This window comes from Anser brachyrhynchus, assembly GCF_964034855.1.
Source record: "Anser brachyrhynchus genome assembly, chromosome: 1".
Taxonomy (NCBI): Eukaryota; Metazoa; Chordata; class Aves; order Anseriformes; family Anatidae; genus Anser; species Anser brachyrhynchus.
In genome coordinates, this window is record NC_137694.1 from 88,199,795 (window position 1) to 88,222,929 (window position 23,135).

At 51.1% G+C, this 23,135-nt stretch overlaps 1 protein-coding gene across 2 annotated transcripts in view; it reads right to left on the bottom strand.

The window, feature by feature from the left end:
* The window catches only part of LOC308187925 (immunoglobulin superfamily member 2-like), an 84,977-nt gene that overhangs the window by 52,814 nt on the left and 9,028 nt on the right, over positions 1-23,135 (bottom strand). Inside the window, exons 3-11 of one of the 2 annotated variants that reach the window (XM_080576359.1) lie at positions 22,636-23,052; positions 21,365-21,748; positions 20,127-20,522; positions 17,767-18,174; positions 16,659-17,051; positions 3,595-14,317; positions 2,926-3,342; positions 2,146-2,260; positions 585-677 (exon numbers count right to left, since the gene is read on the bottom strand). In XM_080576359.1, the coding sequence (XP_080432485.1) occupies positions 14,121-14,317; positions 16,659-17,051; positions 17,767-18,174; positions 20,127-20,522; positions 21,365-21,748; positions 22,636-23,052 (2,195 nt within the window). In that variant the 3' untranslated portion in view covers positions 585-677; positions 2,146-2,260; positions 2,926-3,342; positions 3,595-14,120. Of the gene's footprint in view, positions 1-584; positions 678-2,145; positions 2,261-2,925; positions 3,343-3,594; positions 14,318-16,658; positions 17,052-17,766; positions 18,175-20,126; positions 20,523-21,364; positions 21,749-22,635; positions 23,053-23,135 lie in introns of those variants that run through there. The other variant, XM_080576358.1, reaches the window with a different exon arrangement.

A 23,135-nucleotide genomic window follows, 5' to 3' on the forward strand; every position in this document is an offset into this window, starting at 1 on the left:
GACCGAGGCTCTGCACTGGCACCTCGTGCCCCCATGTCCCCACTGGCCACCAGCTCACCCCACGTCCTAGCAGACATTGGAGCCAGAGATAGCTGCTTCCTGCGCTGTCAACTGAATTTCTGCAGCCCGCCCTTGAACGTGCCCTCGCAAAAAGCCTTCTGAACAGCTAAATAAGTGTTGTCATACGGTTCTTCTCTCTCAGCTAATTCACTGGTTTGTTCAAAGACTTGCAAGAGCTCAGTAAATGTGGTTTCCTTTCGCAGAATCTCTGCAGGTTGCACCTCCGAGCAGTCTTAGCAGTGTAAGCTTCACGGCTGATTCTCCTAATTTGCTAGGTATTGCATTCATTTGCATGCATGTTGAACAGACCTGTAATTCTCCAGATCATCCCAAGAGCCTTCAAAGATGTGAGTATAACATTCACTGTCTTTATCAAACACTGCTCTTTCTTCTCTCTCCCCCTCTCTCTCTCTATTTTTTTTTTTAAAGGAGAGGAGGAATATTTATTTTGGAGAGACAGCACTTCCATCCCAGTAACCTCTTGGCTGCATGCCATCTGGACCTGGCAGCTCACTGGTACTTACACGATCTGCTTGTTCCAGCTCTTCAGTCTCTAATGCTATCTCATCTTTGTCCAGAAGGGAGGAAGGTCTGAGCAGGCGTTTCCAGAGAGACTTCTGTAGTGAAAATGGATGTGAAGGAATTATTCAGCCCTTCAAGAACATCTTTAGTTTCCTTAATCGCTCCTTTTTAAATGCAGGTGATTCAAACCATCCTCAAATATTTAAGCAGACTTATCGATGTGGGTTACTTGGGAAATCAATGCTTTTATACCCTAGGCTTTTGCCCATTTAAACCTATTTTGATTTTCTAGGCCTGGGAAACATGCTGTCCAGTAAAGGGCACAAATTGCTGAGCCTAGGTGTCCAAACACACATGTGAGGGGGTTCAAGAGTCTTTAACAAGAGTCTTTAACAAATCAGTGGAGAAAGGTAAAAGAAGAGTCAGTGGCTGAAAGCTAGAGCCAGATGAGTCCACTGGGAAGTAAGACGTGCTTTAACCATGGGGACAGGTAGGTACTGTATCTCACGCCAAGTGGAGAGCTGGAGGCTCTCCATCTTGATATCTTCATCATGGCAGCGTTACTCTGACCTGACACAAGATTTTGGGGTGAAAAGCTCTGGCCTGACTGAGGTCAACCAAGATGCCCTGGCAGCCTTCCTGGCCCCAGGTCCCCCTCACAGCCATTTATGCAGGCGGGGGTGCGTGTGCAGCGGCGAAGCACAGACCACCAGCCCCCCCCAAATGCTTCCAAGACGTGACTAAGGCTGCAGTGACGTGCTGCCGCTGTAGCTGATAACGGGCTGGGGAAGCAGCAGCGCTGAGCGGGGTCAGGAAGTCACGTCAGCGGCGGGCCCAGCCGGCGGCTGCGGCCTGCCCATGTGGAAGTGGTTAGCTGCACCCCACTGGGGGAGCCACGCGAGGCTACAAAGGCTCCAGATCTGGCCCCGGGGAACAGCAGCCCTCAGCGGCACACATCTGGGGGTGGGAGGTGTTAAATGTTACCTGGGAGCGTGCAGGAGGTCTGCCTGGGGGCCGCAACCACGCAGAAATAACCTTTGTGCTTTGTGAAATGAGCAAGGAGCCGCCAGGCTGTGTGTAACAGCACGCCCATCCCGGCCCGGCTAAGCAGGTGCTTTTCCAGGAGCCCCTTCAGCCCACCGAGACGTGGCAGGATCCTGCTGGTAGCTACGTTAGGTTTGACAGCCAAGCCAAAATGCCACGGTGATTTCTTCCAGGTTTGCCACGGCTTGGTGATTTTTAACACTCTGAAGCAGCAAATCATGGGTTTGCTTTGGATTTCTTGTAGAAACCTGCAACCTTCCTGTCCAGCTCTGGGACAGCAACACCACAAGGCCCTTGCTTCCTTGGATCACTCCTAACTGCTGTGTGGGCCAGGACCAGTGCCAGTGTCACAGCTCTCCTAAGCCACCCTTCTTCACCTCCTCCTGAACAGGACCCAAAAATGGACTCATCCCAACACAGAGGCTGATTTCAAAGGAAATGATGCGAGTCCAGCAGCCAACAGTGCTGAAAGAGCGAAGGGGGCCAGACTTCAAGTGGAAGCCTGGCACTCCATCATACCTCTTTGTGGACAGGATGGGACAGGTTGAACTCCCCAAAATCTTGCTGAAGAAGCCACGTGTTGCTTACTCTGGAAGGCAGGTGTCCAGTGTGCTCAGGAGGCTGAGGTTCAGCTCTGCAACCCAAACACGTGGAGAATGTGGGTTTTGAAAAGAAAAGTGGCATTTTAAAAAATGGGCATAACCAATTTCCACATGAGCATCAAGAAAATACATTCCAAATTCCCATGCCAGCAGGAACATGGGTTTGTGCAGAGCCCACAGCTAGCAGCAAATCCACACGGCAGGAGGTTCAGCTCAGGCAGCCTCCCCTGGTCCCAGCACTTCCCATGAGAAAGGAGAAGCTGCTCAGATGGGAAGGAGGGGGGCTGTGTTTCTTGGTGCCTTGGGGTTCCTCTTTCCTCAAAGGCTTCCTGAGCGATGTCGCAATGCCTTTGTCCACCGTCAGCATGCGAACAACCTCCACCACCTGCTCCTGGTCTCCTGGGGTAGATAGCTCTGCCAGCCGAGCCAAGTACCACCCCTTGACTAAACACCAGTCCTGCAGACACACCGTCTGTCCATCCCTGGGGCTCTCCTGACTTCATCTGCTTGGAGAGATTCAAGGAGACCAGCCCTGCCTCCAGACCCCAGCCTCCCTCCAGGTGTTTGCAGTTCCTCCCTGCTCAGCTTCTCCCCTGCAGCAGTAGGTGATACAGCAGACATCCCTCCCCACGTGCAGCCCCCCGTCACCCAGGGACACTGGCTCCAGCCATCCCTCCCAGGTTCCCCCGCCTCTCACCAGGAGGACTGTGATGGCACCATCCCCAAACAGCACTTGCCTTTGGTGGGAGAAGTGCTGTCTCTGCCGGCAGGCTCTTCCCTGCTTCCTTTCTTCTGCAGGAGGATTTGTTCCCTTGTCCCCCATCTCCTCCTGAAAAACACAGAGAATAAAAACAGAGATGTCTGCCACAGGGTTGCCCTTAATCAGAAGGGTGCAGGGACTGTGAGAGGCTGTAAACAGAAACCCAAAACATTTTGGACGTCTCACCTGCATCCCCCTTCAGCTGGCAGGCTCACAGCCTGCTGGTGGATCTAGACTCCTCTGTGTCATTTATCCTAATCTGTCCCCTCGTGCTGCACAGCAATCACCTTTCATCATGAGATCACACAGCTCCTACACCCACAACAGCGCACAAATCACCAGTCCCAGTCCTGTCTGAAATAAATCACAGCTAATCTACTTACTGTAGAGGAACAGGAAAAAAAATCACCTGCAACTAAACACAGCCAGGGAAGTGCTTTAGAAAGAGTGCTGTAAAAGATTCCCAATGCAGAAAAATAGATTTCAGCCTTTGAGAGCTGGTGTTGGTAGTTACCCAAAGGTTTAGTGTGTACACATTTCTACAGCCCACGCTGCCCTGCCTGCATTAGGAAATAGCTCCCCATCTTCTCAGCACAGAGAACATACCTGCTCTGGAGTGCCTAGCCTCCATCACAGCAGCAGTGTCCAGATCCAGGATGCTGCTCTGGATCACGCTGTCCTTCATCCCACTCCACAGCATGTGCCGAGGAGATGCAGGTGGAAACATCTGGCTCACATCTGAACCAACTGCTTGGAAGGTGCAGAAGGGGTATTTGGTCCTAATCCATTACTAAATGCTGGAAAGTTCAGAGTGCCTTGTTAGCCTGCTAAAAAAGCAAGTGCAATATAGAGAGAAATAAGTGTCCCCATTCCGCACCAAACATGCTTTTGATTTCTTAGAGAAATGTCACATTCAACACCGGGTGTCCTGTGATCACTTGGTTACAGTCCGCTGTTTTCCTTCCCTAATAGGATTTTCCCAGCACTACTTACCTCATCATCATTTCATTGCTGCTAAGCCAAGATTCCCAGGCAATCTGTCCCACTGCCTCAAAACAACTTTCTGTCTGTCACTAACAGGTCTGCATTATCCATATGTCCTGCAGCCTCCACTGCTAACAACAGTCTTAATCCCCTTCCTTAATACCGGCTATCGAAGTAACACTCTCGGGCAGGAATAGATGTTAAATTCCAAATCGTTAGCAAAAACAGAACCAATTACAAGAAAAAAAAATAGCTAAGAATGAGAGATCTCTCACTGGGTTAAAAATAGATTTCTACTCATTCTCATGACTTCAGTTTGGCACGCCAACAGCGGGCTTTGCAGGCTCGGAAGGGAAATGTGCCCAGCTAGGGGGCCAGCAGCAGCAGCCCACGTGGATGGGCTGATGGAGTTACACGCATGCCTGCAGCAGGGACAAAGGTGTGCCCAGCACCACAGCTGGCTTTGAGGGCATGGGACACCCCCAGAGGAGACCTAGGCAAGCCCAGCACACCAGCAGGGAGTGGGCAGAGTTGGCTTCTGGCCTCGTTAGCCAGCGCTGGGGGCACGCAGGAACACACCTCCCCTCTCTGCTCCAGCCCCAGGAAAGTCACTCTGACCCTGGAGGGGTCTGGAGAGATGGACCTGCCCTCTCAGGCCCAAACCTATGAGAGCAAGGCCCTTGTTGAATACCCTGTGTTCAGCCAACAGCTCTCCAGATGGTGCTTCCTTGGTCATTTCTCACTGCGGTACAGAAACGAAGATCCTTGAGATCTGAGGAGGCAGCAAAAGGGTGACAACAGTTGCTCTTCTTATGCAAGTCTGTCCAGCACTTTGTACGCTGATACAGGTCATGGGCCTCCTCAGGGATCTGAAAGCATCTGAGGAGAAAGTGTGTCCATCAGGCACCTGTATCTCCCCTGGCTGGTCTTGCTGGAGGGATGTAATTTCCTTTGACAGCATCCTTTTCACAGCCCTTGAAAACCATGGAGTTGAAAACCACTGCAAAATGAGACATAACTGCTGCCATCTCTAGCGTGTACTTTAGATGATAACAGCATAGCAGGCACTGGCAAAATTAAATATATATATATCTGTCCCAAAGCAGAGTGGAGGATGGGGGAAGACTGCAAAAGGAGGATGGATCTCAGCAAGCACTAAGAAACAGCTGAACCTCTGGGAGATGAAGTGCATCTTCCATCTGCACATCAGGGAAAATTCTGAGAGAGAATAGTTTCCAGCTGGAAGAGAAAACCAAAGCCCAGCAGGGCTAAGGGACTGTTTCAGCTGAAGTTGCCCCCTTGATGCAGACCTGGGTTCACCATCAGGGATCATCTCCACCTGGGGGCATGGAGGATCCAAGTGCAACACCAGCTCTGGTGGGCTGAAGAGTGACAAACGAGGGAGACTGCTGATACCAGCTCAACAGCAAGCCAAGAGTTTCTGTGCTGAACATTACGTTAAGATGGGTGTTTAAATGCCCTAATTTTTTTTTTTTGGCTGGGACTGGCAGAGGGGATTGGAGGAGGACACATGGGAACTGGATACAATTTCCACAAGAATTACTTGTTCTTCAGCTACTGAAGAGAGTCCCAAAGCCCTGTCATCAGTGAGCTTAAATTCATGATGTGGGGCTCTATAGTGTGCCAGGAAATGCTTGGAGGGGATGTCTACTAATGGACACGTCCCCAAATAATAAGTTGAAAGCCAGTGTGAAATATGAGGCAATAAGAAGATGGAAAGTTCCGTGAACAAGAGTAGCCACAGCTTGGCTACACAAAAACTTCATCTCTTCCAAGTATAGTAAATAGGAATAAAGCTCTGAGTCAGACCTTATTTGTCCTATTAATTTGGCTGTGCTAGTCACAACAGAGGGAAAAAAAGATGCACAAAACACTCTTAAATAGCTTAAACTAAAAACAATCACTTACCAACACACATTCACAATAAAAGCAATTAGCATGAAAGATATTAAGAACCTATCCCGTCTTAAAAATGTCTATGGGCCATAAATAGAGGTGCACAAAAGATAGATTAGGAATAAATCTCAACCTCTTATGCCATCGATTCTCTAGTTAATTATCAGATAATCACCATGGTGTTCGTTTGCAGAATAAATACCCCATATAAATTTAAATCTGCATGTAAATAGAATAAGAGTTAATTAACAGAACAGTAAAGTACCCAGCAATGTAAACACTCTGCTGACTCCACTCCCCATTAATGGGAAGAGTCTACTTTACTTTGTGCTGAACTCCAAAAATGAAACACCGGTGTCTATGTGCTGGTATCTGTAATTTTTGCAGCAAAGCAACACGCGTTGGCTTAAGAAGTAACTTAAGAAGTTGGTCAGCCATGAGGAAGCACAAAAAAGCCTGGATCCCAATTCAACAAAGTTTGTCCTTATTCCTACCTCCTCCAAATAAAGCACATAAGCCTCCATGGAAATCACATGCTTGCATCCTGAGCTGAATAGGGATAAGCAAAGAACATGCTTAAATATTTTGCAGAATTAGATCCACAATCTTCATTTTATACTGCAATAATTCATTTTCAGAAAAAAAAAAAAGACGTTTCTATGGAGACTTATTTCGTGTTCAGCAGAGATTTTCCCCTTTAATTCTCACTATTAGAGTCAGGCTTTCCTCCTGTCTCCTCCTCTAGAGAAGACGCTCTAAAGAAGTAGATTTCTGATTTCTTTGCCTGTTTCACAGCAAACTACTGTGTCTAAGTTCCCTCATTTGTTAAGCAGAGAAGATTCCCAATGATGCATTGTGATGGTGTGAAGTCCTCGAATGGAAAATGCTGTAGAAATATAGAGTATAATCCAAATTTTTTTATCTTGCCTAGTGTTCTTTAGATCAACTCAATTTACTCTACTGAAAGAAACTCCCCTGGAAGCATTTTTAGAGAAAAAGCCTTGTTGGGTGGTATAAAAGAAAGAAAAGATGTGAGGTGGTATATGCCTTTTCTTTTTTTTCTTTTCTTTTTTATCTTATGCAGTTATACATACAGCTACAAAGTAAATGTAGAATAAGAACATAAAATCAACATTTAGATGATCAGACTATCTACCTCCTCACCTTACTTGAATAACAGCCAAAAGCATGGGCAGAAGACAAAAGCAGACGACAAAAAGCAGAAGACAAAAGCAAAGCAGTCTTATGCAGTACTTCTGCAAACCTCTAACAACCCACAGCTCAAGGACTTACCAGGCCAGAGATGGCTATTTCAACAACAATCAGTAGATTCTCTTCTTGTTCATTTTCTCCTGGAAAACACAAAATTATAGCACAGCATCCCATCTCAAGGAGCTTTCCAATGTGACTTTATGTTGTGTGAAAACCCCAATCTTGTTCACCTATACAGAGTTTCATCTACCGTTTCATTGCTCAGCCAGTTTCATAAGCCCCTGCACATTTCCTCAGAGCCAGCCCTTGTTCCTAATACTTTGAATAAATTAATATTGTCAGCACAGCTTTTTTTCTTAGTAGTCATCCTTCCTCCTTTCCAAGACATTTATGTCTTCATTGAGCAGCACAGGTCCCATCAGTGGTGACCTCCCATCCCTGTCAGAACTATTTACCTTCTGCCTCATATTTTTAGCTAATAGTTTATCCATGTAAGGAGCTGTCCTGATCTTACCTAACCATTACTTAGTTTCCATGAGATCCTTTGATGATGGAACTGTTCAGTCTCTTTTGGCTCCACACAGACCACATCCACAAGATGTTTCTCATCTACGTGCTTGCTTACTCCTTCAAAGAACCTAACAGACCTGAGAGCACTTTTTGATAGCCAGATCATTTCTTCCTTCCTTGGTGCAGAGGTCAAGCTTCACAGCTGCCTGCATGTCCCTCAGCCTTACCATGTCTGGTTGGTCTAGCACAGCAACCTGCAGAGCCTCTGAATACCTACTCAAGGTACACAACCAACTCTGGCTTGATAGTAGGGCTTGAGGGACTCGTCTTGATAAGTATCACCTGACACACTCATTCTTCAAAACAGGTCACATCTTTGTCTGTAAGAGACTCAAGAAGATGGGGTTGTACAGTGTGAGCTACCAGGCTCCCAAGATCTTGGGTCCTGGCTTCATGAACCCATTCTCCAGAGCCTCTGGGTCTGTCCCAGAATGGCCTCATCAGTAGACAACACATATTGTCTTGCCAAAGTCCAATTAAATGCCCAAATGATAGCATAAAATGAGCTAATTACTCCTCCGTACCTTTGCCTTACCTGTTAGATGCACCACGTCGATGTCCACACTCTGAGACCAAAGAGCACAATGACCTTGATGGCCTGTACACGATGCCTGCCTTGAAACATAGGACGTGTAATAGCAGCACAGCACATTCATAGCTTTTCTCTAGGCACAGCGGAATTAGGGGCTAAGCCACAGGCACAGCTTCCCAAGGACAGGAAAAGCAGGAGATTTTGTGCCAACCGATGGTGGTGGGAGTCACCCCGTGACATCCCCAGCCTCCCTACCCCTCTCTTCATCCAGCCCTTCAGTAATTCCTCCCTGAATTGCTTGCCTCTCTGAACATTATCAGGCCAAGGCGTGCGTCCCACTTCATTAAGTCTGTAAGCCAGTGGCTGGATGATATCTGACTTGCATCCGTTTGCAATTTAAAATGGGCATTTGCTTCAGATCAAAGCGGCAGGGGCAGCAGGAACAGAAATTAGCATCTCACGGGCTCTCTCTCCCCAGTTTCATTGCCACAGTGTGTCTCCCTCATTAACAGGGAAATGAAACGTCTTTACAGTTCAAGCTGTCCCTGCCTTTTATCCCGTGGCCACCGCGTGAGGCATTATTGCCGCATTTCACAGCGATTGGTCATGGCCCTTCTCTTTCAAATTGGGCAGCGTGCCTCTCCTCTGCCTTCACACCCTGCGAGGGGGCTGCAAAGAGTCACTGCAGCTCCTGCTTTTCCATATTGCTCCCAGCGTTCACCAATTCATTCCCTCACACTTAAAATAATACTAACCACCAGCTTTCTTCTACCCCCCCGACCTGTGAATTTTCACACTTGGTTGGAAGTCCCAGAAATAAATGCTCCCCTCGCCCCTACAATGAGCAGGGGCAGCGGCATGAGGCTGGAGACAAGTGAACCTCCTGCTTCGCAGTCATCCCCATATCCCTTTGGTTTTGTGAAGGGTCTGGGGACAGCACCCCATGGGAGGGCAGACTACAGGGATGCCAGGGGAGCAGCTCCCTCCCACTGCCCTTGCTAACAACCCAGACACAGGACCTGCTCCTGGCACCTGTACAAGGAACGAGCAATTAAAATACAAAACACCCTCTGATGGGATTTTTTTAATTATTATTTTTTTAATGAAGCTGCTCGTGCAGGTGAATGCTTTAGCAATGGCAGTAGCAAGCTACACGCCCACACATCCCCAGAGAGCCCTGCTGGGACTGGCTGTCGAGGAAGACTCAGCTCCCTGCCAGCATCGTTTATAAACATATAGCTCTCCTTAGAAATGTACAGAAAAAGGCATAATGAATGAATGAAAGCAAGAAACCCCTAATGAGCATATGCTCAAAGTTGCTGCTTGTGGTATTCTGTTTCCTGTTTGGATTGCAGAAGCAAGTAGCGTCTGGACCCTACTTTCCTGTTTGCATTTCTAAACAAGCTGCTAGGGAAAACAGGCTTATATATGTTTTAAACAGTGTACACACACACACAAAATCCTCTTGAAAAGGAGGTAAGGGACCATTAATGTTGTCAGCCCCACAGTACCTCAACCAGCCTCGTTGTTGGCACGTCTAGCTAGCTTCAAGGACGGGGAGCTAGTCCCTCCTACATGCCACAGCAGCAAAGAGAGCCACATTACCTCTCCCACATCCTTCTCTCCTCGAACCCAGCTCTTTGTACTGCTTCTGCCTTGGAAAGCATGGCTGTAGAGCAAAGAATGCCTTCTCCTGCCCTGTGCAACAGGGCTGTAATCCCATATTATCTGCTGGAAGGAGAGGGAGGAAGTGGAGAATCAGAGGAGAGGGACCAAAAGCCAGCAGCAGGCAGACACAAAGCAGCATTTTCTTAGTGGTTAAGGAAGGTTTAGAGCCCCAGGGGTGATTCTGCTCTGCCTTAGATGCCAAAGACCAAGGCCAAAGGACACGTGAAACAAGCATAGACAGCAGGAAACAGCTTGAATGCAAAATAGCATAAAGTGAGACCAAAGCAGAGATCAGAACAATATCTTTAATTTCCAGTTTTTAAATGTTTTATCACAGGAAGAAAACTGAACGTCAAATTTCAAAACCAACTCAAAGTTAATAGGAAGGAATGAAGAGATACTGCTTCAGAGGGGCATCCCAGGAGAACTGCACATCATTTGCTTGGAAGCATTTCTTGAAAGTTCGGAAGCCTTCCTCAACAACCTTGCCCTGGCAATACCAGGGCAGCACATTGCTGTTGTGTCCTCTTTTTCCAGGGAGCAGGGCAGAGCAGGCCGAAAACCCTGAGCCATAAATTTTGAGAGGATGCAAAGTACCACCTCACTTGCAAGCGTTCCTGCACAGCAACTAACTTGCCACCCAGCCTCCCTCCTCACAGGCTTGCAGAAAAATGCCCTCAGTGCAACCATCTTCAGGGGAGAGACATTCAGGCAACCCTTTGTACCCCATCACACTGCACAAGCTGCCCATGTGGCCATTAAGCACTGTCCTTGCTTCTCTCCAAAGGCAAGTGCCATAAAAGCCTTCCAGGAAGGCAAAGCAGTGGTTATACTCCCACCTGACCCCCCTCACACCATCCATCTTCCGAAGAGCAAGGGTCTGCCAAGCTGCAGGTCTTCACTTTGAGTGGAAGTGCTTCTCTCCCCTTGCACAAAGGTTACCATGCCTCCCTTCCTGACCCTTTTGGAAAACAGGACTGAAGAAAGCCTGATATTGATTTCTGACCGCATGGCTGCAAGCAACCCCGACCATCCCACAGCTTCCAGCACAACACAGCCCTTGTGCTTCTGTAGCCCCTTGCAGCTGATTCATTCCTCTTGGACCCAACCCTGCATTGCCTTGTAGCCTGTTCAAGCTCCTTTAAAATACTTTAAAACACTTTAAAAAAGAGGACCCAAAGGACCATGAACCTTCCCACTGCATACTGCCCCTCACACAGGACTGTCCCTTGGCAAGGGTACAACTGGGGTGCAACGGCAGCACTGCTGTGCTGCACAGTCTACGCCATCACACTTTTTCCCCATAGGGTTATTACAGCTAAATATATATTTTATCAGCTGTTTTAGTTTACATCAGAGGCCAGGCTTGAAAAAAAGTGGTGATGGGGTGGCTAAAGGTGGCCAAGAGCCCCGGCAGCAAAATCAGCAGCCTCCTCCTGACCCACCGCTCATACATCTACCTCAGCTGAGTGAAATGTTCCCTTTAAAAATAGGACTGTGTTTTGCAGCTTTTACCGTGATGAGTTACAACTCTAAGTCCACTCATGGAAAAAAAATACATTTTAAAAAAATATAGCCAAAAGGTTTGGCTGTGACCCAGCAGAACCAGATAAAAAAAAAAAAGAAAAACCACCCCTGCAAAAACACACACATTCTTACACATTCTTCTCACAGACCCTTTCATCAAGGCCCCAGGCGCAGTTCTCAGACCTATATTAAAACCTCTCAACCTTCATGAATGGAAAGCTGCTACTTAGGCCTCTGGCTAACCAAGAGAAAAAGGGACAGAAAAAAAAAAGGTGTCCTGCAGCAGGGGAAAGCCCCCCCTCTCTGCCCACCTTCTTCCCCCAATCCGCCAGACACAAAATCTCATGTTACGGTAGGGTCTGCAGCTTTTTACAAGAACTTTAGATGCCAGCAAAGATGTTTCCATGGACCTGTGGTGGAGCAGCAAGGTGGACGAGCGAGGGACCAGCAGGGGTTGCAGGACACCAAACCCAGCAAGGTCGCTCCTAGGGCTTGCCACAGAGTAATGAACCAGGTAAGCTGGATTCTTCAGCAGAAGGCTGGTCTTGGTGAGGTTCATCCTAAGACACGTAAAGAGTGATGTGTCAAGCCACATGTGTGTGATTTGCCAGGGTAATGCCTGAGGAGGTGTGAGACACCGAGCAACAATAAAAGAGCGAGATTCTTTAGAAAGAGAGGGGAAACTGAACACCCACGTTTTCCTATCTGTGGTCCTCAGAGGTACAGAGGGACAAAGAAAGTACTTGCAAGCACGTAGAAGAATGCAACAAAAAGAAGAGAAACTTTTTCTTGCTGTTTAAACAAGATCAGTTTGCGTCAGCCCTATCTAGGGGGTAAACAGCAGACATCACAGGTTCTTGACTTTAGCAAGGCTTCTGAAGCGTGCTCCCAAGGTGCTTACAAGCAAGCTATGGAAACCATCTGAACCAAAATAATGAGGGAGAACATTATACCGGTAGATAAACACTATGTGCACAGAGTAATTACTAATAGTTGATGGTCAGAAACAGTTCCTTCTTTCTTTTCCCACCCCGTAGCATACCTACATCTTCCTGTATCCCCTGATTATGAGCTGGACACCAGGCAGTGTGTGTAAGGTAATTCATGCTGCAGCCTTTCCTTGGTGGGAAAACACACCTGCTTTTTCTCCTTCACCTAGCTATCATTGTCCCTGAAACTTGTAGGAGTTAAGTGTCCCAGGAGCATCTGCTTCTCTGCCGAAACAGACTGAAACTGGCCCATGAGGTGAAACACTATCAAGACAGGACTCAGACAGCCAGCACGATCCTTAGCAAACCAGCGCAGAAAGCTGTTCAACAACCCTGTGTAAAAGGTGCTTCAGTTAGATAGGAAAAGTCAACAGCCTGGACACACAGCGGAGAAGCAACTTGCTGGACAGCAAAGCTGCAGGAGAGCAGCCCGCCGATTGCAAGCCAAGCACAAATAGTGTCACACTGTCACACACACACACACAGAGAATCAAACATCCTGCTGGAATATGTAAGCAGTGTGTAGTCCACAGGGCAGGGGGAAACCTCTGCAGAGAACCAGTGGGAGCCCTACGTGCAGCTCCAAGTGCTCTTGCCGCTATCGGAGAGATGGCTGGGGTCAGGACAGCTGGGGGAGAAGCTGCAAGAGGTCCAGGAAAATTGACCTGCAGGAAAAGGCTGAGGTGGCTGAAGAGGGAAAGCTAAAGCAGTAGCCTTCAAACTTATGCAAAAAAAAAAAAGTGCTTTTTTCAAGGAAAAAAATGATTGATCAGTATTTGGAATGCAGGGCAGGCAGGTTTCCCAATTGTAAGGAAAGTGAAGGACTTGAATCCTGATCCCACTTGGGTCCAACATATTATATGGCACAACCCGGAGGTATCTAACGCCAGGTCCCAGCTGTGCAGCTTTCTGAACCACACACAGTCCACTGAAGACCCACTGCCTACAGCAGTCCCAGCAAAGGAAAGAACTGGGAAGACTTTGTACACACAGCTCAAAGATGACTTGGTGTCTTCTCCTTCCTTCTGGGATCCAAGACTCCACGCGAGTCCCTTACCAAGTCAATGGGATTTCTCTTTTGTGGTAGGCTGTGGTGCTCCTGCCGTGGACTTTCTTCAGCCCTGGCCAGCCTTGCTCAACCTCTTGTGATGAAAACCCATTTCCTTTCAGAGAAGATGCTCTTTGGGTGCAGGATCTCTCAGAACCAGGAGACAGCAGTGTCTGAGTGCTTCCCCAGCAAGGGATGGGCAAAGGCAAGTGCAATGTCTTAAATGGGACATGAGCACTCTATTTCCAGCTCTGCCAATGTTTTTCAGCTGCACACTGCACAGATTTTGTCAAGTCACCTTAAAATGAGCAGCCATTTGTTGCTTTTGTGTCCCAGTACAAAAAGAACTGTTTTTTCCCCTTATACCTGAAGGGTGATAACAACACTTCCTCCCCCACTGAGACTGTTTGGACATGCATACTGCGAGGACTTCAAATATACAACAATGAACTGATTGTCAAATGGGTGGGTTCCAAACCCAACAGAGGAATGCCCGTTACAAAAACCTTATTTGCTTAGTAACTCAAAGCTGCCTCACTCCACTGAAAGTAAACACAATTTCAAATATTCATTGCATGAGCTATGGTAAAAACAAAAACAACAAAAAAGGCCCTCTTCATGTACTCAGTCCTCCCTCCTCAGGTGTCCAGTTCTCCTTCCAGTTGCATCTGCCATTTTGGGCCAGCTAAGTTCGCTTGACCCCTCCAGCCCCTTTCAGTTCCATCAGCTCTTCTCCTTTGGTGCAGCCCTTTTTGCTTTTCCTGGAGAGGACGCACCAGCAGAAGCCAGCAAGGGCCAGGAGAAGGATCAGAATCAGAGGTAAGAATAGGATGAAGTTCAGCAATGGTGGAGACGAACAGATCGTAGACAAAACAGTTGACTCTGGAGGAAAAAGAAGACAAAAAAAAAGTGAGACCCCAAGCTAGTTTGAGTTCCCCTCTCCTACTGTTTCTGTAAGTTACTTTTTATCACTCTTCCCTCAATCTTTAATATCTACCAATTTTTAAGAATTCATACAATACTTTCAAGGCTACCTGAGGAGAAAGGGAAGAGAATCTAGGTAATTTGCCTGAATTTATTGCTTTGAGAGGTCAGATAGGGCCCTGTCTTGCTCTCAGCTGAAGCATCCCACCAGGAACAGCGTGGCTCTCCAGCTAATCTGTTCCAGACTGGTCTCAGTAAGGAAAAGCCACGCAGCCATCACCCCCAGGTCCCCGCCTGACACCAGTGAGAGGCAGAGGTCTGTCAGAGGGTGCACCAGAACAAGGAGGGACAAGAGGAAACCAAATGAAATGACACCTAGAAATTCCCTGTCCCTTCCCACCCTACATTCCCCAGCCACCTACCCCTTCTTGCTCCTGCCACTCTGCTGTCCTATTTCAGCCATGCTGAGCTTCAGGCAGCTGCTGACCCAGCCCTGTCCTCAGCACCTTCTACAGAAGAACTCTCTGGTCAAGGTGAAGGCCACCTGTACTGCTGGTAGACCCTCTGGGTCCTCTGAAAGACTATGTTTGGTCAGCCCCATGCTAGCCTGTCTGGTTTTGTTATGGGCTCTTCACATGCACTCATTAATCCTGACCATTACAATCCCCGCTCCTGTCACACAGCTTCAGCCCCACAGGCTGACCTCAGATGCATGTGGCCTACCACGAAGGGCCACGCCAGCTTGCTTAGATCTCCTTCACCCATCTCGGTGTTGTTCCTCAGTTCCTCTTTACCCGTGCACAGATGCTTTGTGCTTGCCCTGCAGAACCACGCTGAGCATGGTCAGTTAGAGCTGGAGCTGCCCCTGGTTATGGGTGTACTTGTATTTCCCTTTGGTATTACCCTCAGACAACCTCCTCTCTGAAACACTGAAATCTGTGAGCCAGGGGGGCATTTTCATGATGCCTGCATCACTGGAGAAGCAAAACAAACAAACAAAGAGAAAAAGGAAAAAATATCCAGCTAATCTCTCATATTTTGTGAAAGCCATGAAAACCACTTGGCAAAAACACCTATACAAAATTGGAGGAGAATTTTCCAGCAGTTACGGAGCAATCGTAGCAATTGTTTCTTCACCAGTAACAAGTACAACAAGCGATTGGGGTGGGTGGGGGAGATGATGGAGGAGAAATTGGAGTGCTGTAAGGAGCCGTGATGGACAACGGCAGGAATTTAACAGCAGAGGGATGGAGCTCTGTCAGTCCCTCGCGGTGCAGCTAAATCCAGATTAGCTCTGCTGTAGGTGCGGAGTCTTGTGAGCAGGCTCTGTACGTGCCTGTGCTAGGAGCAAGCACAAGGGAGGCACCGCAGGGCCCACCTCGAGCCCTTCCACCTCGGTGGGTGCTGGTACTTGTTGCAGAAACAGTAATTCCCTATTGGGAAGCACCCAGACTGGCTTTGATATACCCCAGCTCAGCTGCATACAACATGGCTGATTTCACAGTTCATATTTTTTCCTCCACACAGGTCATCTGAGCCTCCTTCTTCCCCAACAAGAGTACTTTCTCCCTGCCAGCTACCTCCCTAAAAACACTTTGCATGCCTGAGTGAAACCTTTCCTTTTATTTCTTTAAACTTCTGTCTGCAGAATCCAGCTCATTTCTGCACCAGGCATACACCCCAAGAGGACAGTGATGTTTTTTAAAGGTCTCACTGTAGATGCCAGAAAAATTGCTACAAGATTTCTTCACCGCCCCCCCCCCCCCCCCCCCCACCCCCCCCCCCCCCCCCCCCCCCCCCCACCCCCCCCCCCCCCCCCCCCCAAAAAAAAAATGGTTAGCATTCTGGCCCAAATGGTTGGATTAAGAGCAGGGTTTTGGACACATGATCCCACAGAGGGCCTACAATCCAGCAGCACAAGGGAGCAGACAGGAGAGCTCCCTTGGAAGTCAGCAGCACCGTGCTGTGGACCACATCTTACTCTTTGCACCTCATCTGACCTCCACCTCTGGCATTTACCAAACAAGGACCTGGGGCCCAGCCCTGGCAGATGGATGGGGCTGGAACCTCAGCACCTCTTCACCAGGCCCTCAGGATGGATCACTCAAAGTGCTCTCCCTCTGCCTGCGTTGCAGTGTAACTCCCCAGTATCCAACCCACCAAGCTCCCCCACAAGTCCTCCCAGCCCTGCTGCATCCCTGCCATCGCAGCTGTCATTACTGACAGAGCACTGCCACTATCCCCTCAGCCCCCCCCCAGCAAGCCAAGGGCAAGCAGCCCCCGCCCGCAGCACCCTTACCTTTGGGGATGGCGGTGAGCTGGGTGTACCCCGAGCGCGCCCAGGCTTGCAGCGCCCACTCCCCCTTGCCCCGCTGCTGCCACTCCTGCAGCTGGCAGTGATAGAGCCCGGCGTCGCCCACCTCCACGCCGCCCAGCGTCAGGCTGAAGTCGCCGGCGGCGGGGCGGCGGAGCTGCAGCCTCCCTGCCAGCCCCTCCTGGGGGTACTCGATGGAGCCGTCGTGGCGCAGGGTGAGCAGGGTCCTGGGGTGGCTGCCCTCCTCCCCGCGAAACCAGGAGGCCGAGAGGCGGGCGGTAGGCACGTAGGTGTCCTGCAGCAGGCAGCCCAGCGTCACCTCCTCGCCCTCCCTCGCTGAGATGCTGCGGTTGGCTTGCTCCAGGTGCAGCTCGCTCTCTGGGGTGGGAGGCAGGCAGAAAGGGCTGTCAGGGCATTGCACGCTGCTACAGAGACGCTCCCCCGCCTCCAGAAATCTTCTGGAGCAATGCGCAGGGGATTTGGATGGCCTCGTGGGTGAGCCTCCACAGGACACCAGGTGATGTACTTTCCCTCAGGTGTTTTTTCCCCTTTATCCCCCACCCTCTGCTGTAACACTTCCCTCCCAGTAAGAGATATAGCATCCTTTGTACCAAAAGCTATTCAGGAGGCTGGAATCCTCTGTTTATTCGGGGCTGCAACCCATAAGCCAGGTGGGGCCAAAAGAGGAGGGAACCCACTGCCCTGCACCCCAGGGTGAGAGCAGAGCTAAGCCCTCGAGCCCTGTTCAGGACAGGGTAAGCTTTGTGTCTTGCTTCAGGATGCTGAGGAGCGCCAAGAAGAGGCTGTTTCTCTGTTCCCAGCACTGCACCACTGACCGAGCACAGCATGTGTCAGAGGGGAAAGCAAGGGCTGTGGTTCACTTTGTTGTGAAGCATTAGACCTCTGCTGCTGGAGGCAAAAATACCAGCTTGATTGGTTTGGGAGGATGCAGTAAATCCTCCTAATTCCCTATTTCCCCCTGAGAGGCCCACTCAGAGTGAACAACCCCAAAACAACCCCACACAGGAGCCACTGCTTCTCCGAAGCCCCGCTGCGGACAAACCCAGCCTCCCCCAGGGGCACCCCAGCTCACCGGGCAGCCGGAGCCGCAGCGAGGTCCTCCCCGACTGCCCCTCTCCGAGGCCGCGCCAGCCGTCCTCCAGCCAGCGCCACTCCTCCACCAGGCAGCGGTACCCGCCCTGGTCCCCCGGGCCGGCCGAGAGGATCCGCAGCTGGAAAGCCTCGCTGGACACCCTCTGGCTCAGGAACCGGGACCTCTGTGCAGGGGAGCTGAAGTCGGCCCCGTACTCCAGCAGGCCGCTGTAGCTGGCCCGCACGATCTGCAGGGGGGTGGCATCTGCTGGAGGAGGAGGTAGGAAGTACCAGGTGACGGCCAACTGAGAGTCGTTCTGGGAGAACAAAATCCTGCACTCGATGCTCGTGTCGGCACCTCCAGCTACCTCCACGGAGCTCTCCTTTGCAGCGACTTGAAGCTTGCTTTCTGAAACAGAGAAACAAAATAATCCCTGGAGGCTGCAGCTGCCGGTCAGGATGGCCTGGACTGCCACGAGAGGTGGGAGGATGAGGATGCTCAACGTGGATGCTGGAGCAGGAGGGCTAAGGGCAGGTGGGTGAAGGGGAGAATGAGCAAATCCACACACCTTTAAAGGTGTGAAAGAGGGACCATGGGGCAGGAACAGGGAAACTGAGGCTGCTGTCATGCTGGGGCTCAGAGGCAAAGCCTGTCTCTGCAGTGAACGTGCCAGCCTCCCACTCCCATCACCAGGCCTGCAGGTAAGGGACAAGCCCAGCCCACGGCTGTGGAGCTGGTAGACAACAGCAGCCTCATCTCAGAGAGGCTGTGGAGCCTGTGTGGGCTTTGCCAGCAGCCATCATCTGTTTGTGGTGGTTATTAACCAGAAACCACACACCAGGCTCCTGAGCGTCCTCTGTGACTATACCTGGCAGTTGTTCAGCTCCACGCCAAGCAGCCCCTTCCCACCATGGCACCTTTCCTACTCCCTGAGCAATAGAAACAGCCACAAACAGGTCTTTCTGAAACTCCCAGCTCCTGCAAGTCACAGGTGAATACTTTCTGTAAAACCTCCTTCTCCCGGTTCCTCAGGCACCCATCCAAAACAAGCAAGCAGATCACTTCAGACACCATCGCTGCCTGTCTTGAGGCCAGCCAAGGCAAAACATCCCATCTGGTGGCCTTTGACATTCCCCCTGCTCTGGAGGAACCGGGGAGGGCAAGAAGCAGAAGAGGGGAAGGCAATCACCCTAATTGCAAGCTGTTCAAGCTTGTCACATACACACATGGAGCAGGCAGACTTGAGCACACTTCAGAAGCAGATGCAAATAGTTGCCTTCCAATGCACTTGCCTTTTTCAGTACTTAAATGGGCACCCAGCCTTGCTCTACGGACGTGCACTTCTTCAGAGGAGGGCACAGTCTCCCTCCTTAGAGATACTCAAAAGCCACCAGGGCATGGGCCTGGCCAATCTGCTCTTGGTGTCCCTGCTTGAGCAGGGGGCTGGACCAGGTGACCTCCAGAGGTCCCTGCCAACCCCAGCCATGCTGTGATCCTGCGGCCACTGGAAAAGAGCAGGCTCTTAACCTCAGCTGCTCAGCACATAGTTCAGCCTGCTGACATCCAGGAGCTTCATGCAGGGACCCAGTGCGAGCCTTGCCAAGGGTCTGATGCTGAACTGTCCAGGAAGTCAGAAGTGGAAAGGATCTGTCTTCCTTCCCCCCTCCTGCTGTGACCTTTCACGCAGGTCTGTCCCACCTGGAGCCACCAGGCCAGACCCGAGCAGCGTTTAACCCCCTGCAGCACCCACCGACACCCAGTGGTAAATAAAGCACTGAAGCAGAAGTCATGAACTCGAGTAACTCTGCGGGCTCCAAGCAAGAGATTTTATGCACAAAGGAACAGGCTGGCAATTTTCGTGATTTGCAGCTCTACTTTCTACTGTCTAGCCTCATCCCATTGCTGCTAGAGCAGGCTCCCTCTCCAGATTTACTCTGTACCTCCTAAATATCCTTCATGGCTCACGCTGCCTTTCACTGAGAGGCAATGCTAGAGCCAGCAGCCACCTCCTGCAACGTGGGTCGCCCCCTCCCAGCATCACAGTATCCAGTAATGGCTGCAATATGTTTGGAGCCAAATGTCATCATGTCTTGCTGTCCACTCTGTGTAGATGATCTATGACCACACTTGCTCATCTTCATGCCACTTACACTACTACTGCACATCCACACCAGCAGTTTACTGTCCCCACAGCCTCCAAAGATCCCTAAAATCCAAAGGAGGAAACAGGAGGGGTAGCACTGCCTTGGGCACCCCGAGAGGTGATCCTACTGGGGGCAGCCCAGCCATCAGCAGTCCCAGCTGCCCTGGTTACTACCGATGGGTTTGAAGGAGGCACACCCGCAGCACCACTCACTCACCTGGCGGGATGACCTGTATCCCCACAGCGTTGGAGGTGGCAGAGGCAGTGGGCTGCCCCCGTGGGGTCCTCCAGAGCCCCACCTCGCACTGGTACGTCCCCGCATGGCCGGACACCACGCCATGGATGCGCAGCCAGGAGGAGGCGTCCACCTTCCTCAGCTGGGCTTTGCCCTGGAAGGGGGGCTGCGCCGGCCCCCAGGACACGGTGCCATTGGGAAGGATCCGCACCAGCTCCTGGTAGCTGCCGTCAGGCGGGTTGGGCTGGAAGAACCACCCTACAGACAGCAGCATCTCCTCTATGGGGTGGCTGGCGCTCACTTGGCAAACGAGCTCAAAGCTCTGCGTGTATCTGACGGTGGCGGTCCGGCTTATCAGCGTGGCACGCAGACCAAGACCTGCTCAAGAGGATGGGAGCTATCAGTGTTGGGACAGAAGTCCTGCCTGCTACCACTCAGAACCTTCCCCACCACCCCTGCCCCATGCCAGCCCCTAGCCCCATTTTCACTCTGCAAACCTCATCATGAAGACAAAACCTCCTTCCCACCTCCCCTCTCCTGAGCTGCATTTTGCTCTTCCAGCCCCAGCCACAGGTCCTATCCTGTCCCCTGGTCCACCACTCCCAAGCCTCTGTGAAGCTTGGGCAGCCCTAACTACCCAGGAGAAGCAGCCAGGTGCCAGCACCAGGAGCACATCATAAAGGAACATCTAAGAAAAAGAGCCCCAAAGGCAGGTCCTGCTATGCCGGAACAATCCTTGTCTAGCATGACACGGAGACCAAGAATCTCCTACACGTCTTTCTTGGAGCAGTTTCTCACAAGTCCTCCCCCAAACCAGCACCCTGTTGGAAATGACAGTGACCCCCTGCTGCCCCCTCCCCGGCATTAGCTGCTTTGCTGGGTCACCCCCTGGTCCCCAGGAGAAGCAACAGAAGCTACCCATAGCTTTTTGTGCCAAGGACCCAACCTTCCCACAACTCCACATATTCACCCCAAACCTGATCGCAAAGAGACCAGGCTAAAGACATACACCTTTTGTTGGCAGCTGCTGCATCTGTCACACTGACGTTTGCCAGGGCGAATGCTCTTCCCATTATCATCTACTGAGAACTGGCATGTTCACACTCTTGCTGTAAGCAGCAGCTGCGTTGTCCCTGCCAAGGCGAGACCAGACTCACCACGTTCCCCAGCCCAGGGATCACTGCAGGTTTTACCCAGAAGAGCCACGAGGATTGACTGACCTATGGGCTTCACGTCGACTCTGATGGCTGATGACAGGTTGGTTTGGATGCTCTGAACATCTCCAGGAGCCTTCACCTCTGAAGCAGAGCAGTGGTAGGCACCGCTGTCCTTCGGCCCCACACCATAAACAGCGAGGATGTAAACTGCGCTGCTTTGCTTGAATGCTCGGAGCTGCCCCAGCCCGGCTCTCTCCTCGTATTCCTTCTTCCAGGCCAACAACCCGCTGGGGCCAAGCCTGGCCACTTCCACGCCGTCGAGGAGCCAAGCCACTTGGAAGTACCTGCTGCTGCTCCTCTGGGCTCCCAGCGTGCAGCTGAGCTGCAAGATGTCCCCTTCAAAAAGGGTGCTCTTGGTGGCGACGATGCCCACGTGGAGGTCGTGGTCTGCAGACAAACACAAGTCAAGAGGGTGCAAATGGTGGCCATGCAGAGGGAAACAAGAGGGGGGTTGCTAAAAAAAAAACATTTCCTTTTTTGTTACAAAAAGTGATGAGAATGGAAAATGTTTACCACGGAGAGATGGTCTGCAGCCCCCTTAAACCAGAAAGAGGCACGGTGGGGCTCTGCAGCTCAGTGGTGCCCCCCTGTCCCACAAGAAGGGCACGGCTTCGTGCTGAGGTTTGGAGGCAAAACAGAGCACCTCAGCAACTGCTGCTGGAGGGGCTGAAGTACTTTATGGAAAGCACATTGCCCTCTGAATTTAAACATCGCTTCATAAACAGTACGTGAGCAGGAATCCCAGTTGCTGCAGATATGTTCGGCATTCCCAAATATTTGCTGGAGCGTTTATAGAAACCGTCGGCCTGCTCGGCTGCGGTGGGGGTGGCAGTGCCGCGCTGTGGGGCCGCTCCTGCTGAGGGGACAAGGGGCCCCGTGTCATGTCCACCTCTCCTCAGCAGCACTGCCTGTACTGATGTGAGCACCACAGCGGCCTTGTGGCACCTCCCCTCTACCCTCAGCAGCCACCGCAGCACAAATACTGCACTTCCACAAGGTTTCCCTACTTCTAACATGGTGGCATGGCACTGGTGCCTGCAGCCATGTTCTTCAGGCCATGCCACAACCCACCAGGGGAACGAGACATCCTCTGGTCCCCACCTGGCTGTGGGGCTCAAAGCCTGACCCACAGTCCTTTTACACCACGTATGTGGTGGAAGCACCAGGGTGGCAGAGGCAGGCGTGTGAGCAGAGAAACTTTTGTGACACAGCACTGCCAAGGCCACCGCTATACGGCCTTTGGTGCACTGAGGAGCTGGAACCAAGGGCCTTACCCTCGGTCGTGACTGACAGCTCTGTCTTCTCTGTCTGCTTGCGGGAGATGTCCTTCCACGTCTCATCGGGGTCCTCGATCCACTCGGCCGCCTCGCAGTACAGCTGTCCCTGGTCAGAGGGCTCCACTGCCGTGATGGAGAGCTTGTAGGTGGTGTTCCCAACCTTGTCCAGCCGCACGTTCCCCGACAGAAACCTCTGTGTGTAAGATGGCCCTGGCTTCAAGACGAAGTCCTTGGAGAGGGTGAGGATCTCCTCAGCTTGGTGCTCCCCTGCTCCCTGAAGGCGGTACCAGCCGACAGAGAGATGTGTGTGCTGGGCGGTGGTCTTGGACACCTCACAGGTGAGCTCCACCGCGTCCCCCTCTGCCTGGGTGAGGACCTGGGACCCCATGGAAACCGAGAGGGTGTCCGGGATCACTGGGCACAAGGGGAGAAACACAGAGAGAAGCCGATCAGGGGGAAAAGCATTTCTTGGCCTCTATGGGCAGCCTGTTGGTCAC